Source organism: Echiichthys vipera (genome assembly GCF_963691815.1).
Source record: "Echiichthys vipera genome assembly, chromosome: 1".
In the NCBI taxonomy this organism is placed as follows: Eukaryota; Metazoa; Chordata; class Actinopteri; order Perciformes; family Trachinidae; genus Echiichthys; species Echiichthys vipera.
Genome location: NC_139826.1, coordinates 19,720,694 through 19,736,483, shown reverse-complemented (window position 1 = coordinate 19,736,483; position 15,790 = coordinate 19,720,694). Strand labels below are relative to the sequence as shown.

At 45.1% G+C, this 15,790-nt stretch overlaps 1 protein-coding gene across 1 annotated transcript; it reads left to right on the top strand.

The window, feature by feature from the left end:
• Positions 1-7,118: 7,118 nt before the first annotated feature.
• Positions 7,119-14,125, top strand: dldh (dihydrolipoamide dehydrogenase). Its single transcript, XM_083940250.1, has 12 exons — positions 7,119-7,324; positions 7,495-7,800; positions 8,517-8,577; positions 9,381-9,638; positions 11,056-11,116; positions 11,221-11,351; positions 11,459-11,628; positions 11,727-11,943; positions 12,043-12,216; positions 12,320-13,031; positions 13,177-13,435; positions 13,540-14,125. Exons 1-12 carry the CDS (start codon positions 7,271-7,273, stop codon positions 13,543-13,545), a joined length of 2,409 nt encoding a protein of 802 aa, XP_083796376.1. The 5' UTR covers positions 7,119-7,270; the 3' UTR covers positions 13,546-14,125.
• Positions 14,126-15,790: the final 1,665 nt, after the last annotated feature.

Here is a 15,790-nt window from a genome sequence, read left to right as displayed (position 1 = left end):
CTGACACTGTAATGACCATAGCTCCATTTTAAGTCTCTAGGTCAGGATCACCTCAACTTTGAGGACGCTCTTATAGGAAGCAGGGCTCTAGACCTCTGCAGATGTTGAATGAACAGCTGCTTTGCCTCCTCTTCTCTTGGTCCACTTGTTTTAAAGTTACATGTTCAGAGATGCAGTAAGTTCAGGTTTAGGTCCATATTGATGGCCAGACAATCAGACATAATTTATATATATATATTATATTATATTATGTAAACAACAAGATAAAATGCACCAAGCACATCATCCACATAAATGGCAAAAAAAATTTTGTCACACAAAGAAAAGTGGGGCACAAGGGAGGCAGAACATTTATAACATATACACACACGCACATAGTGTTATATATACAGTTTGGAGTTGCCCTTTAAAGTAGTTGTGAGTTTTTTCTAGAGTGGATTAAGTGCTAAATGAATCATTTAACTTTATACATATTATTATCCATTAATACTATTCATAATGGTTAAGTCTTGTATGAAGTGCAGAAAGTGACGGAAAAAGCCACAAGGCATCTTAAAAAGCAGTGAGAGAATCTCATCAGGGTTTCCTATTCACTACAGTTTGTGAGTTGTCTTATGAGCTCTATATGGAAAATGCGTATTATAGTAACTGGGTTTGGGGATTGAAAATCATGCTAAGTGTGTTGCTGCATTTATTTAGCCAGTTTATGCTCTAATTGCTGCAAGATCGCAGGTGCGGGTGGCAATTTAAAGGTTTGGAATGAGGATAATGGTATGTATGTCAAAGTTAAAACTTGCTTTTATTATCTTTTCATCAAGTTGATACAGTTTGTACCCCATCAGACTCAAACGTTGTTCGGACCTGGTTTGATCAGCACCAGGCTCAAAGTTACTCTCCCAGTAAAAAACAGCCTGCACACGTGTCACACTTGAAAACATACACACGATATACCTGGATGTGCTCACAAACACACAGTCTCTATATTCATGTCCCCTGAGTATATCCTCTATATGTGAACACAAAAGACCAGAGGTGGAAAGGGGTTGGTATAATCCTGCATCCCATTTCAGCAGTCAGTGTTTGGGTCTGTTGTCTATTCACACTGGATCTTTTCAACTTCCTCCTCCTCCTACACTGACTCTTGCTTCTCCTCTTCCATCTCATCCCCTCCTCCCCCGTTGCCTCCCCCCTCCTCCCCTACTCCTGACCAAAGCTTGACTCAGGAGAAACAGAGGCAGATGTTCCAGGAGCACACGACTGCCCTCAGCCCTACCCCCCAAACCCCTCCCATTTGTACTGGATCAGCAGTTAACCCCCGGAAAGAATTGACCATACAAGCACGCACACACACATACAAAGAACACCGCTGCCCAAATCTGTACTGGCTCAACAGTTGTCCAACTGAATGAACACACACACACACACACACACACACATACACACACACACACATAAACCAAGTGCTGTCCAAATCCCCTCAGTGTCCCTGATAGTAGCCACCCTGGGGTCAGGCCTGGTGTCAGCGTCCTGGGCCCAGGGTCTCTCTGGGCAGCTGGCCTGGCTAATCCTGCTGCTGGAGGCCACTGGTTCTCAAACTAAAGGCCAAGGACCCCCGGGGGGCACAGGGCAGGGATCTCAGGGAGCAGGGAGTGTGTGATTTGTGCAAAATGCAGTTTATTTTGTTTGTTTGTTTGTTTGTTTTAAGTCTGTTAAACATTCCATGTCATGGTGTAGAAAGACTTTAAGTGAGACAACAACATTAAATGTGAATTTAAAAGCCAGGCCATCTTCATCAAAACTTCAATATTATAGTGTAGCCATAAAACAAAAAAAAACGAAATATTAGTATTTCACTCAGTATACTGTAAGGGCTGGTACTAATACTCTTTTATTGATTGTAATCTCAATGAGTCTCTGAGATTGGTGATGTCAAATTGCTTGCTGTGTCTGATCAGCAATCGGAAATGCAAATATAATAAATGTGATTTGCAGATGGTGAAAAAACTGTAAATACTGAAGCAATAAATGAGTCCTTAAAAAACTTTCTCATTGATTAACTGACTATACTGTGTGCTTCAGCTTTTTAACTAAGGTTGAAGCTACTGAAGTTGACGTTGCTGAAAACATTGACGTTCAAAAAGTAAAATAACACCATCTTAATGCAGACTACATCCATATGTCTTCACTGAATTGTCATATATCTGTCACATTTTCATACATGTAGACTGTAACACAGATATACTACAAGACTGTGTCACCCATTGAAGCTAACAGGTGGTGTAAGTTGCTACATTCCTGACTGGGATGGTAGGTGGGCAGCCTCAGGTCTTTGTGGCTCAGATGGGGAGGAGACACGTGAGTCTCGGGTTTCTGACATCACACTGTTGTTGTTGCTGGGGGAGTCTTATCCATCAAGCCAGCGGCCCGGCCACACGACTCTCCCTTTATCATTGTAATCAGCAAGGGAATGATCCTCACCACATCAGCACCTGTCTATCTGTATATCTACATATCTATCTATCTATTTATCTATCTATTTATATATCCAGCTAACTATATATCTGTATGTCTATCTATCCATCTATCTATCTATCTATCTATCTATCTATCTATCTATCTATCTATCTTTTCATATATCTATCTATCTATCTATCTATCTATCTATCTATCTATCCATCAACACAGTGTGATGGAACAAATACATAATGAATCCAATGAATCAGACTAATTAAATAACATATCAGCGCAGGAATTTAACACTCGTCTAATTGAATATTGGTCTCTATTCAGCCGTCCTTAAACCCTTTCAGCCTCCGGCGCAAATTAAATATCTCAGTCAGCGCCCCGGCTGATTAAAAAACAGTATTCTTGTTGTGCATGTGGGAACATAGACGGAGTTACATTTGTTCTGGCTCAAATCGAATGATCCAGAGTCCCTGTGAACTTTGATTTCTATAACTGACCAGACCAAAGGCTGCCATGCTATGTGCAACGGTGTGTGTGTTCATGTGTGTGTGTTTGTGTGTGTGTGTGTGGGTAGTTGGTGTGATGGTAATATTGTGGAGGTTCCCACGACGGCCATCCATCCATTTCTTGGCACGCACATACACTCACAGGCCATATGGCCACCTCATACCCCTTGCATGCCTCCACTGTGATTTGGCTCAGGCACCCATCAAGCAACTAGTAGCTTTACCTACAAAGGCATTCTGCTTGTGATTCAGAGGACGGAGAGACAAATAAAGGAGGAAGACGTAAAGGAAGGACAGATAGATTAGAGGACAATATTAGAAAAGTGAGGAGGAGGAAGACAGAGATGTAAAAGGAGAAACCAGCAGACTTTAATATGAGATAGAGCTGAGGGAAGCCATTTGGTAGTTGGTGTTGTGGTGTTTGGTGAGCAGATGGCCACAGCTCGGGGAGGGGCGTGTCTTGTCCTCGCGACCCTTCACAAATCACACGGTTTCTCCCCTGAGGGGCTCGCGACTCGCGTTCAATAAGAATCAATGGGAATTACTTCATAAGAGAAAGGGATGAATGGGCGGCGGGGCGCGAGACCTCTTCCTTTGTTGTCCCCCTGCGTGTCAGAGAGCTCCACACACACACACACACACAAACACACACACACACACACACAGGAGCGCGCGCACACACACACACGCAGTTACACGTACACACTCGCAGGAGCGCGCGCACGCACACACACACAGACACACACGCAGTTACACGCACACACACACACGCACACAAACAATAGGAAAGCACTTCAGTTAAACAATCGACCTCCAGTTAAACAATTTTTTAACCTCGCGCGCGCGTGCACGCACGCACACACACGCAGGGGGGATCAGATGGGAGGAGTTTGTACTTTCTGCGGTTTCCTTAAGACACAATTAGAGAATCTCCTGGCATAAATTATGTTTAGGTGAAAATGTCGCCTTGATGCTGCTGGACGAGGAGGGGGCGCTCTGCACATCACCATGCCCTTCAGTCACGCTTTGCTGGCGTAATCGGAAAATGTGTGCCACGTCATGGTGATGAATGACTGATAGTATATTGGCCTAATACAGAGAGAAAGAGAAAGAGCACCGGGGACCTCTGAAAGTCGGGATGAGTGTAAATAAAAGGCTTCACGAGAGGGATTTTACGCCACGCCACATAGCAGCATTGTATGCTATTGAGAAGGGGGCTGAAATCAACTGGTTAAATGAAATGAGCAGCTCGGAGCAGCGTCCTATAGCTAAACACACATACGGGTATGTGGAAAGACTTTGGCAGGCAAGGATAATAGTGTTAAAGCTTAAGGTTAAAGGCCCTTCAATCAGCCTCAAGGGGTGTAGAGAGCACATCATGGACACGCAGCCACATTAGACATAGGCTTCTCATTTATCTGCACACTGACCTAGAGGGAGTGAGAGCCCAGCAGGGTCATCAAACTTATGCAACGATAGGACAACGCCAGCTCTGCACACATGACAGCAATGCATCAGTACTGGGTTTTTGTTGACATGACAGAGTGAAGCTGTCCATATGAAGATGAGTGTCAAAAGAGGGCCTTGTCTGGAGACGGCAACAGACCAAAACAGTGATTCTGTGCAGAGAGAGCTTCAATTAGAGTTGTAAATTAAGTCCCCACCCCTGCACACACACGCACACACACATATAAGTTAGAAGTGTAGTACTCTGCAGTATAGCTCTTCAGTGGACTTCACTACCTGCTCCAAAACATTAATAAAGAAATCATTCAGAAAGGAGGCCCTCTCTCAATCTTTGTGAAAATGTGCTGTGAAGAGGTTGAGTTGATTGACAAGTGTGGCAAATAACTGTTTTGTCCATTCAGCAACTCCCCTCACAGACTTCTATTTCCTTTTTGTAAATAGATAGAGAGACAGACAGACAGATAGATAGATAGATAGATAGATAGATAGATAGATAGATAGATAGATAGATAGATAGATAGATAGATGATAGATAGGATAGATTCTTATAATTAAAAACGTATAAATTATAAATCAAATTGATCTGAATCAGAAAACAGCAGAGCACAGTTGGGTGGATTGCTTACGTTTAATTCAAAGATAGGCAATATCCATGATATGCCGACATCTTCAGTTACTTCACAGTCAGAGATAAGCTCATAACAACATCATGCCAACAAGTGCGAATTGTCCCCACATTTCTCTACACACAGATATGCAAATGAGACAGTGGGTCCATGTGTGGAGTCAGTGTTATGTTCCCATGTTAATCTTGACAGAGTATTATTCTGGGCACTTGTGTTGTGTCCACTTTAGCCGTATTCTATAATGTGTACCTCTTGTGATTGTTTGCAGGAAATGTGATATTTTGTTATTAAACATATTGTAAGATTACTGTTCATACAACCGGCCATGCTCTCTCTCTCTCTCTCTCTCTCTCTCTCTCTCTCTCTCTCTCTCTCTCTCTCTCTCTCTCTCTCTCTCGCTCTCTCGCTCTATGTCTCTCTCTCTCTCTCTCTCTCTCTCTCTCTGGTGCTGTATTATTGTGAGAGAGCAGGTGCTGCCGGCCCAATTACCATACAGCTGAAAGCACAAAGAAAAAAAACTTTACTCCCTCTATGCCTCCCCTCCTCCTCCTCCCCTCCATCTCCTCACAAAGTCCCTTAATGACAGCCACGCGAGTGACACACCACCAAGTCGTTTTTACTGCCACTACCATAGAGCAAGTGAGGGAAATACTGAAGCATGCGGTGGAAAAAGGTTTAGGTGTTTTGGCCTGTAGCCATGTGCGTATTCTGGTGCGTATTTGCGCGCTTGGTTTAGATTTTATTTCAGATGATTTCACCTACAACAATATATAGGCCTAATCTATTTTGAATACATAAACATAAAGCTGGACTTTGCACATATAAAACGGGGTTCCAAATATAATTTAGGACAGTCGATAGGAATTTGGGAAGAGTCAGATTTATGGGGATGGGGTGAACTGAAATAAATATATTCTTGGCATAAAGTGATGTTTTTAAGTTGCAGCCTATGCTATTTGTATGGGAAACATCACGAATTCTCTGTCTGACATTTGTTATTTACCATTGAATCAGAAGATCAGAGTACCCGGATTTAAACCAATTACGCATTGTGACATAATAGCCTCCATAATATAGAGCCGGACTTGGAGAGGTATGGTGCATAAGACACACAACCAATAAGTAAAGATAAGGTAATAGGGACAAATCGACTTGTTATGGGGTGTGTGAACATGTGAAAACCACGGCAGGGGTAACACCAAAGGAATGTGGCGGAGCAGATGGTCGTTGTAGCGCAGTTGGGACGGCTGGCTGCCGGCTGGCCATGCAGGGGGAACAGGCCAGCCAAGGCTCTACCAGAACCCCCCAAAATATGAGATGCCATGCGCCGTCGGACTGGCTGCTGCGTGTATAAAATCACTTGACGCTGATATGTGGAGGATTTCGTGCTGAGGTTAAAGAATTTGTCGGAATGTAAATAGACCCTGCGTGTTGTGTTGTGGAGGAGGGAGGCATCAGGGGAAGCAAGGGGTTGTTGCACATTTAACAGCTCACTAGCCATTTGGTCTGTCCCTTTGAGAGAAAGAGAAGGGGGGGGGGGGGGTGCAGGGGGAGGCGGGTTTTAGAAAAGTTGTGTGCGCCCCCCCCTACCTCTTTCTTTGTGATGGCCCCGGGGCGGACTTGTGGTGGTGGAGGGAGGGAGGGGAAGAAGAGGAGCAGTGGGGCTCATTTGCATCTTATTACCCTTCGCCTGCTGGCCCGGTATAAAACCCTGTGCAGGGCAGGACACCCATCAGACATACACACTGTTATTCCGAGAGAGGCACAGAGAGACGGAGACTCAGCATCAGCATATCATTATCAATCAAGTGGGGAAATAAACAAGGCCGTCGAGATCTGCCTCGTTCTCCTGCGATTGAGGAACGACTGACTGGAATTAACTCTCTTGTATTTCCATCGGGGATTTCATTCACGCTTCTCCAAGGGGGATCCTTCTGCTGAGGATTACATTACACTGTGAAACTTTTTGTTTTTTTTCCCCCTCTGTCAAAAAACCTCGTGCCTCACATGGAAAAATAGAGGGGCAGAAAGCAGCAGACGCACCAAAGGAAACCTCTTCCCTCCTGCTCGACAAGAGTTCACCTTGACTGTGACATAACGGAAAGCTCTTTCTTTTAAAAAACAAAAACTTTCTCCATGATTGTTTGAGCCGGGCTACACGGACCTGTGGAGCTTTCACTGCTTGTTGAAGGGGCTGTCAACACAATGGGACGCCTGTCTCTGCTCCTGGTTGTCACTCTCTCCCTCCTCACCTGCCAGGTAGGTTCACTATGATGGCACTTGTTTAAAACGCACCATGTGTGTGTTTGCATACTTTTGTGGCTGTAAAAAAGTTTTTAACATACTTTGTAGCTATAGAAGGTGCTAACCATTTCCCCCAAACACATTACCTGTCTCAAACACACTGGGCTGATTGTTTGTTTTTATAGGTTTCGTGCTCCGGAATGTTTGAGCTGAAGCTGCAGGAGTTTCTTAATAAAAAAGGGATACCGGGGAACTCCAACTGCTGCCCCGGAGGCTCTGCTCATCAGCAGGGGCAACACCAGCAGTGTGAGTGCAAGACTTTCTTTCGGGTTTGTCTGAAGCATTACCAGGCCAACGTCTCCCCCGAGCCTCCCTGCACCTACGGCGGCGCTGTGACTCCCGTCCTCGGCTCCAACTCCTTCCAGGTGCCGGAGACCAACGCGGACAGCTTCACCAACCCAATCCGCTTTCCCTTCGGCTTCACATGGCCGGTAAATGTTTATAAACATAATATGAGAAATCTTGAAACATTTTGTGTCATACTGTACCCCCCCCCCCCCTTCCACATCACTACAACTTTTCCTGCAAAATCACTAGAATATTAACTCTAAATGCATTTAATTAACAGTTTTGATGTGGTATGCGACATATTGTATGTTGTCTATATTGTGATTTGATTTCCCATTATAAGGAGTTGTTATTGAAGTTATTATTATTATAGCCGTATTCCATTGGGACATATTAGCTTTGAAGAGTTCAAAACGCAACAGATGCTCCCAAACTCAACACTTGCGAGGGTCTTTGTCAGCGCTGTGTGAGAGGGGCTATTGTAGTATTTCTGTGCTCTTTGGTAGGATAAAACGGGGAGGGGAGTAGGGCGTGTGTGTGGGTGGGGGTTTGGGGGCACCAAACGCTCTCTCCTCCGACCAGGCGTGGTGGGAAATTTAACATCCTCTGAGTTGGCACATCATTGGCAGCGCAGCGTGAAATTCCGCCTCGTTTGATTTTACGGCGGTGTCAGAGTGTGATAGTAGCAGGGGTGTGAAAAAGGAGCAGGTAGTGGGCCTTATTAGGCCCCTAATCAACACGGGAATTAGGCTGTGAAGTTTATTGGGAGGCCTCCTAATGGCCCTCTGCTGCTCTGCGGAGGGAGGGAGGCCTCCAGGCCCAGCAGCTGTTGACTCTCTCTCTCTCTGTTTCTCCTCAGGGGACGTTTTCACTGATCATTGAAGCTCTGCACACTGACTCCCTGGACGACCTGGCAACAGGTGGGTGATAGCCAGAAAAGGCAGCAGTGTAATTCAAAGACAAGGCAGAAGGCTGATAGTGGCCTTGTTTACTCTCAGTAGCATGTTTTTCACTTAAGTGCTCAGCAGTCATTAGCACTGAACAGGGCAGTATACAGTTTGATGAATGTATTTGTGCAGACACACTTATCATGAGCACATTAGATAGGCTACACTTCTTCCATGTGTAGTTCTTCTTTGCCAAGTCAGTAGCATTTTATTTTATGTTTTATTATATTGTTAGATTTGATGATATATAACTTTTTTCAACTTCGTCTAACTTCTCTTAAACTGGAGGCTAGTTTAAGTTCACACAGGACAAAGGCCACCCACAGTTTTGCAGGTGCCAGTTGAGATTTGCCCCTGCAGTGTGATATTCACTGTTGTTATCTTCATTTCCTGCTCTTATCACTGCACTAATGATGACTAACTGACCACAACACGAATGTGTGTCTGGTGGTGGAGATAATGAAAAAGCTGGCAGGTGTAACCTATACTTCAGGCGGCAGCAGCCACCAACCATAAAAAAGTATTTTATTTCTTGCAGTAAACCACCTCCCCAAAGCAAGACTACTAATGTTTGTGTGTTTGTCTTTCTATAGTAGGCTAAACAAAATAACATAAAAGAATAGAACTATCTTAAATCTTGTAAACAAATTAGATGAATGAGACGGGTGTCACCCCTGTGTGCACCTGTTCTGCAGAACATCATGCTGTTAAGCACTGGATCATAACAGCAATTATAACATATGACCAATAACAAGCTGCGTCATTGACTTTCACAGACAACCCGGAGCGTCTGATCAGCAGGACCACCACTCAGCGTCACCTCACTGTGGGAGAAGAGTGGTCCAAGGATATGCAGACGTCTGGCAGAACTGAGCTGCGTTACTCCTATCGCTTCCTGTGTGATGAGCACTACTATGGCGACGGCTGCTCTGTCTTTTGCCGGCCCAGAGACGATGCTTTTGGGCACTTCACCTGCGGCGAGCGTGGGGAGATCGTATGCAACTCTGGATGGAAAGGACAGTATTGCACTGAACGTAAGTGGGTCCTCTTATTAATCCAACACTCTATCGTTCAGGCTGTGTGGAGCAACATGAGGAAAACAGTTGTTCACCTCTGTCTAATGCATTGGTTAATATTTAAATTCTCTGGCAGCTGCTTGTGGGATAGATAAGCTGAAGGAGCAGCACAGTCATTAGTAGGATGTTCTGATGTTTACATATAGCGTCTGATCCCAAAGTACTGCCTCGGTACATGAGCAATGATAATGCATGCTTAACATTAGCTATGGCTTTGAAATGAATCACTATCAGCTCAAGAATGTATTTTTAAACTCTCAAAACTAAAGAACTATAAACTAACACTGATGAGGCAAAGGCTTCAAAGTTTATCACATTTCAAAGTTAATCACTTGCCTATCTTTATTGTTTGGGGACTTTTTCCACCTCCTAATGTGCGGCCCGTGTGCAACAGGCGTCAGTTAGTTATCCCATAGCACCAGAGGCCTCCATTCTAATGAGCCGCAGTGGCTCCTCAGTAATTCACACGCCGCGTGCCTTCCATTAGACCACTGGGGCCTCCTCGCTTCAAACCTCCTCCCGATTGGCCAAGTGGGGGTCTTGTATTGTTGCGTCTCGGGCTGGTGATTGGCCGAGCGGAGTTGTGTATTGTTGTGGAGGGGGCAGCTGCTCGGTGAGAGGAGACAATGGAGCAGCTGTCTGGTGGTTAGCTCCACACAGACCAGCTGGCCCCAGGGGGAGGAGGAGGGGAGCAATGAGAGATGGGAGGAACGTAGGAGGGAAAGGATGAATGTAGAAGAGGAGAAGAGGAAGAGAGGAGGAGAATAGAGGGGATAGGTTGATGGCATAGGAAGGGAGGACAGGAGGATCAGAAATAGGAGGGGAGAGGAGGGGGGGAAGAAGAAGGGGCCAAGGGTGAGAAAAGGGACTTCTGACCCACAGTCAAGGGGAGAAAGGAGGCTTTGTGTGGGATGCTTTTGTGTTGGAGAGCAACCATGTTAAAGGAGAGGGCTTGTTGGCTGGTTCCCCGTTTGGTGACCAAAACTTTTAACTTTTGTAGCATTGAAGAGACAAATACATTTCTGGCCCAAAGACCATCAAGAGTTTATTTTATTTGGCAGCAAAATTTGGTCAACAGTGTCTTTAACCACCAAACATGAGGCACATGCCTCTTTCTGGTTTATTGGGCCTCTACGACCCAGAGAATGAACAAGACTGTAGACAGACAGACAGGCAGGCGAGCAGGTAAACAAACAGGAAAGACAGACAGGCTGAAAGATAGGCAAGCAGAAAAGAAGGTGGAGGCGTCAAACAACCAGGCAGGCAGCCATTTGAAAAGGCTCTCTGTGATTGGGAGACTGATAAAGGGCAAACACATGTTTCCAACACTGCATTTCCCATGATTCACCTGTCCCTATCTGTTTCCTCTCTGCAGCAATCTGTCTTCCTGGCTGTGATGAAGAACATGGCTTCTGTGAAAAACCTGGAGAGTGCAAGTAAGTCGCGCAGAAAATGAAAATCTCTCTTCCTATCTGGGAGTTGTTTAGATGGATAATAAAGATATATTATTTACAGTATTTAATGAATGTTGTGTTCCCAGGTGTCGAGTGGGCTACAGTGGGCGTTACTGTGACGACTGTATCCGTTACCCAGGCTGCCTCCATGGCACCTGCCAACAGCCCTGGCAATGTAACTGCCAGGAGGGATGGGGCGGGCTCTTCTGCAACCAGGGTGAGTTAAATGAGAGATTTACCACTTTGTTGGAACACAATCAGCCTTGTTTGTTTCATATTTAAACTGTATTGTTTATGAATGTTGCTTCTTGTCCGTGTTTCCAGATCTGAACTATTGCACACACCATAAGCCCTGTCTCAATGGAGCCACCTGCACCAACACCGGTCAGGGCAGCTACACTTGCTCCTGTCTGCCCGGATACACAGGTGCCAGCTGTGAGATCCAGGTCAACGAGTGCTCTGGAAACCCCTGTCGCAACGGAGGCAGCTGCACTGTGAGTATCAGTCACGAGAAGTGTTGTGTTGATGAAAACAAGTATATTCATTCATTACAAGGCTGTGTCTAACCCCGGTTTACATTATTTCTATATAGGACAACGACAATGGCTATAAGTGTACCTGCCCACCTGGTTTCTATGGCAACAACTGTGAGTTAAGCGCCAATACCTGTGCAGATGGGCCTTGCTTTAATGGTGGGCGTTGCGCCGACAACCCTGAAGGTGGCTACTTCTGCCAGTGCCCGATGGGATACGCTGGCTTCAACTGCGAGAAGAAAATCGACCACTGCTCCTCCAACCCCTGTTTGAACGGTACGTTGTCCTCTGTGTTTGTAAGTTCACCTACAGTAAAACCTAAACCTTAAAATATCCGGAGTCTAATCCTCAGTCTTTGTCTCAATCCATCTGAAGGCGCAGAATGTGTGGATCTGGTGAACTCCTACCTCTGTCAGTGTCCTGAGGGATTTTCAGGTCCTAACTGTGAGGACAGCAGCAGTGTCTCTGGATACTGTCTGTCCTTCCCTTGCCAGAACGGTGGGACCTGTCAGGAGGGAGAGAACGGCTACACCTGTACCTGCCCTCCAGGTATGACAGCACTCAGCAGATGTGCCTTGTGAGATTAAGTTTGTTTTTTGTGTAGTTTTATATTTGTATTCTGCTAGACTCTAAAAGTCTTCTTCTTCAACAGGATATACTGGAGAAAACTGCAGCTCCCCCATCTCCCGCTGCCATCACAACCCCTGCCACAATGGAGCCACCTGCCATGAGCGCGGTGGACGCTACGTCTGCGCCTGTGTGCCTGGCTACGGCGGTCACAACTGCCAGTTCCTCTTACCAGAGGTGATAGATGGACCGGATCGGCGATATTCTTCCCCAGAAATTGAAAATGTTGAAGGCGAGGACGACGATAACAGTGGATTTCCCTGGACGGCCGTGTGTGCCGGCGTCTTCCTCGTTCTTGTGATCCTGATTGGCTGCTCAGTGCTGGTGGTCTATATTCGGGTCAAACTGCAGGAGAGGCACAGTCACCATGGTGACAGTGTCCACAGCGACAGCCACGAGACCATGAACAACCTGACGACCACCAACAATTGTCTCCGCGGTGACAAGGAACTGGGCACTATGATGACAACGTCAGTTAAAAACACCAACAAGAAGGTGGATTACCATTCGGACCTCGCCGGGTCACTGGGTGGTCTGAGCGGAATCAGTGGGCTCACCGGATCAGAGAAGAACGGCTTTAAGACTCGCTACCCCAGTGTGGAGTACAACCTGGTCCATGAGCTTCGGCCTGAGGAGCTGCCACTGTGTAAAGAAGAGGAGCGTGAGGAGCCAGAGGTTAAATGTGAAATGCTGGATGAGTCTGATGCAGAGGAAAGATACAGGAAGAGACAAAACAGGTACATACAAAATATATGCTTACATGCTTGGAAATTTTTTATCGTGCATGGATATAGTGTACACGTCAGCCAAAATTCAATGAGATCATGTGTTGTGCGAAGGACGGCATTTCTGAATCTGTTTGTGTTCCTCTTCATCCCACAGTGACGCATCACAAATGAAACAAGTAGAAGAGTCACCAAGCTGCTGCAGCGAAGCAAATTATCAGTCGTCCAGCGAATTGAACTATCATACAGCCAGTGATCTGAAATACCAGTCAACCAGTGACGTCAAATACCAGTCAACCAGTGACGTTGAGTACCACAGTCCCAGTGACAGCAGGTACCAGTGTACCAACGACACCAAATACCAGTCCGTCTACGTCATGTCAGACCAAAAAGATGAATGTATCATCGCTACAGAGGTAGGTACACAGAAACTGAATAACCTGCACGGCAAATATACTGAGTAACAGTAAACATGTACAAAACAAACCAAGCACTGACTTTTTCTCTTTCTGTTTCTCAGGTATGATACAAGTCCCGACCTGATCAGACCAGTTTCCTGTGGTTGATGGCGGTCCAAACACACCAGCCCTGAGCGGTAGAGCTCAGCTTGTCTCCAGGAGGTTTTACTCCTGCTGTTTGCTGCTGTCCCCTGGGATTTACCGGAGGACTTTGAGCCTAAGGTGCTACTGAGCCAGCGCAGAGTCAGTACTGACCTGGCAAGGAGTTAGTACTACAGTAGTACTACAGGTGAATACTTGACATTTTTGACCTACGATGGATGTGAGGTCTAATGCTGACTCAGTGGTATGGATGAAGTACCAGAAGACAGTGCGAGCACTAGTACAAACTTTGTGCAGAAACAGTGCTGAGCGAGTACTCATGCAGCAGTAGAAGGTTCGCTGCTCGTACCAGGATGAACTACGGAGTATTGACTTGGATGTTGACCGATGATATTGTAGTACCATGGAGTACTGGTTGAACAGACAGTGTAGTACCTTTGGAGTACTGAGAACTTTTGAAGTACTGTTGTAGTACTGTTATGTGCTGTGGTTTTACAATGCAGCGTAAAAGCTGTCGTGGATATTGGACAGTTCATGTTCTGTGCAGCGCTGCAGAGGAAAGGATGAAGTATTGCTGCTGTAGTCTATTTATTGTTTAGAATTCATTCAAATCTCAATTGGAGCTTTTTTTCCTGATAAAACAACATTTAAAACAGTGGGACTTCTTCTACGCTCTTTCACTCTGCAGCGCTGACAGAGACAGTGTTGGCTGAGCTGGTTCTCAGCAGGAAAAAGAGAACTGAAGACTCCAGTAGTGACTGCAGATCGATCCAACATGGATCCTGTTGGGCCATACTGGCCCCCTGACCCCTGAAGGTTGTGATACACAGGGCAATGTTTTGGGCAGGGCAACTTAGGAAACACAACAATCTGTATAAGAGAATGAACAAAGGAAGAGACAGTGAAACAAAACCGGACAAAAAACATAAGGGAAGTATAATCATCCAATTACATATTTTTCTCCTGGCAGCTCCTTTGGTCACAGTTTATTGACAAAATAAAGAAGTTGCTTAGTACACAATTGTCCCCTGATGATGCCGTTGTGTTTCCAAGTAAGCCAAGCTATAAATGACTAGTCTTAACTGCCAAGTCCTCATTGCACTATGGAGGTGTGCGTGTGTGTATGTGTGTATAAGTGTGTGTGTACAGAAGAGGAGATGACACCTGTGTGTGGTGTCAAATGTATGCACTGCCCACTCCCGCTCCCTTTACCCCCAGTCTTCCACTATTAGCCAATTGAAGGACACCATCACCCTGCCTGCCATTGGTTAGGATCATATGTTTTTATTTTATTTGTTATCTAAAGAAAGGTGTATTCTTTTAATTTAATTATGTAATTATTTGTGTTCCATCTTGTTGTGATTTCTTTTGTTAAACCTGTTATAATTTAAGTTGTATTGTTTTTATTTGGCAGATGATGTATGTATGTAAGTATGTATGTATGCATGTATGTGTTAGGCACTTGAGACCCCTGTGACTGTGTTGTATTTAAGAGAAAAGTCGTATGTACAGAGCCTGTCATTTTTATTACTGGAAAACAGCGCAATATTTTTCCAAAATAAAAGACGAATGAAATATAGCACATCTGGTGTTGAGTGAGTTTATATTTATACATGGTTATACACGATGTCCATGCATTAGAGGAACAGATAGAATGATTATGTCAGCGGCTTTAGCTCACAATGATTGACGTTAATATCTATAAGCTGGCAAAACAAAACATTTGTCTCATATGCAGCCATTTTTACATTGCAGTTCTCTTACAGGGCAATCTAATTCAAACTGAGGGATTTGTTGTTGCAAAGTGATGGTGTGTTGGTATTTGCATATATGTGTGTGTGTGTGTGTGTGTGTGTGTGTGTGTGTGTGTGTGTGTGTGTGTGTGTGTGTGTGTGTGTGTGTGTGTTCGTCTGACGCAGCAGAAGACTGTCTCCTTGTGGAACCACTAAATGAGACAAAGACACACCCCATAATCATAGACCGCTTAGCTAACCTCCTCTGAGGCCAGAGCCATCTTTTTGTGTGTGTGTGTGTGTGTGTGTGTGTGTGTGTGTGTGTGTGTGTGTGTGTGTGTGTGTGTGTGTGTGTGTGTGTGTGTGTGTGTGTGTGTGTGTGTGTGTGTGTCTGTGTGTGTGTGTGTGCGTTGATGTGCTTGTAAATGAATGGGTTTTTTTTCTATGAGCCTCAGTACATGAGCAAAAGCGCCCGTGT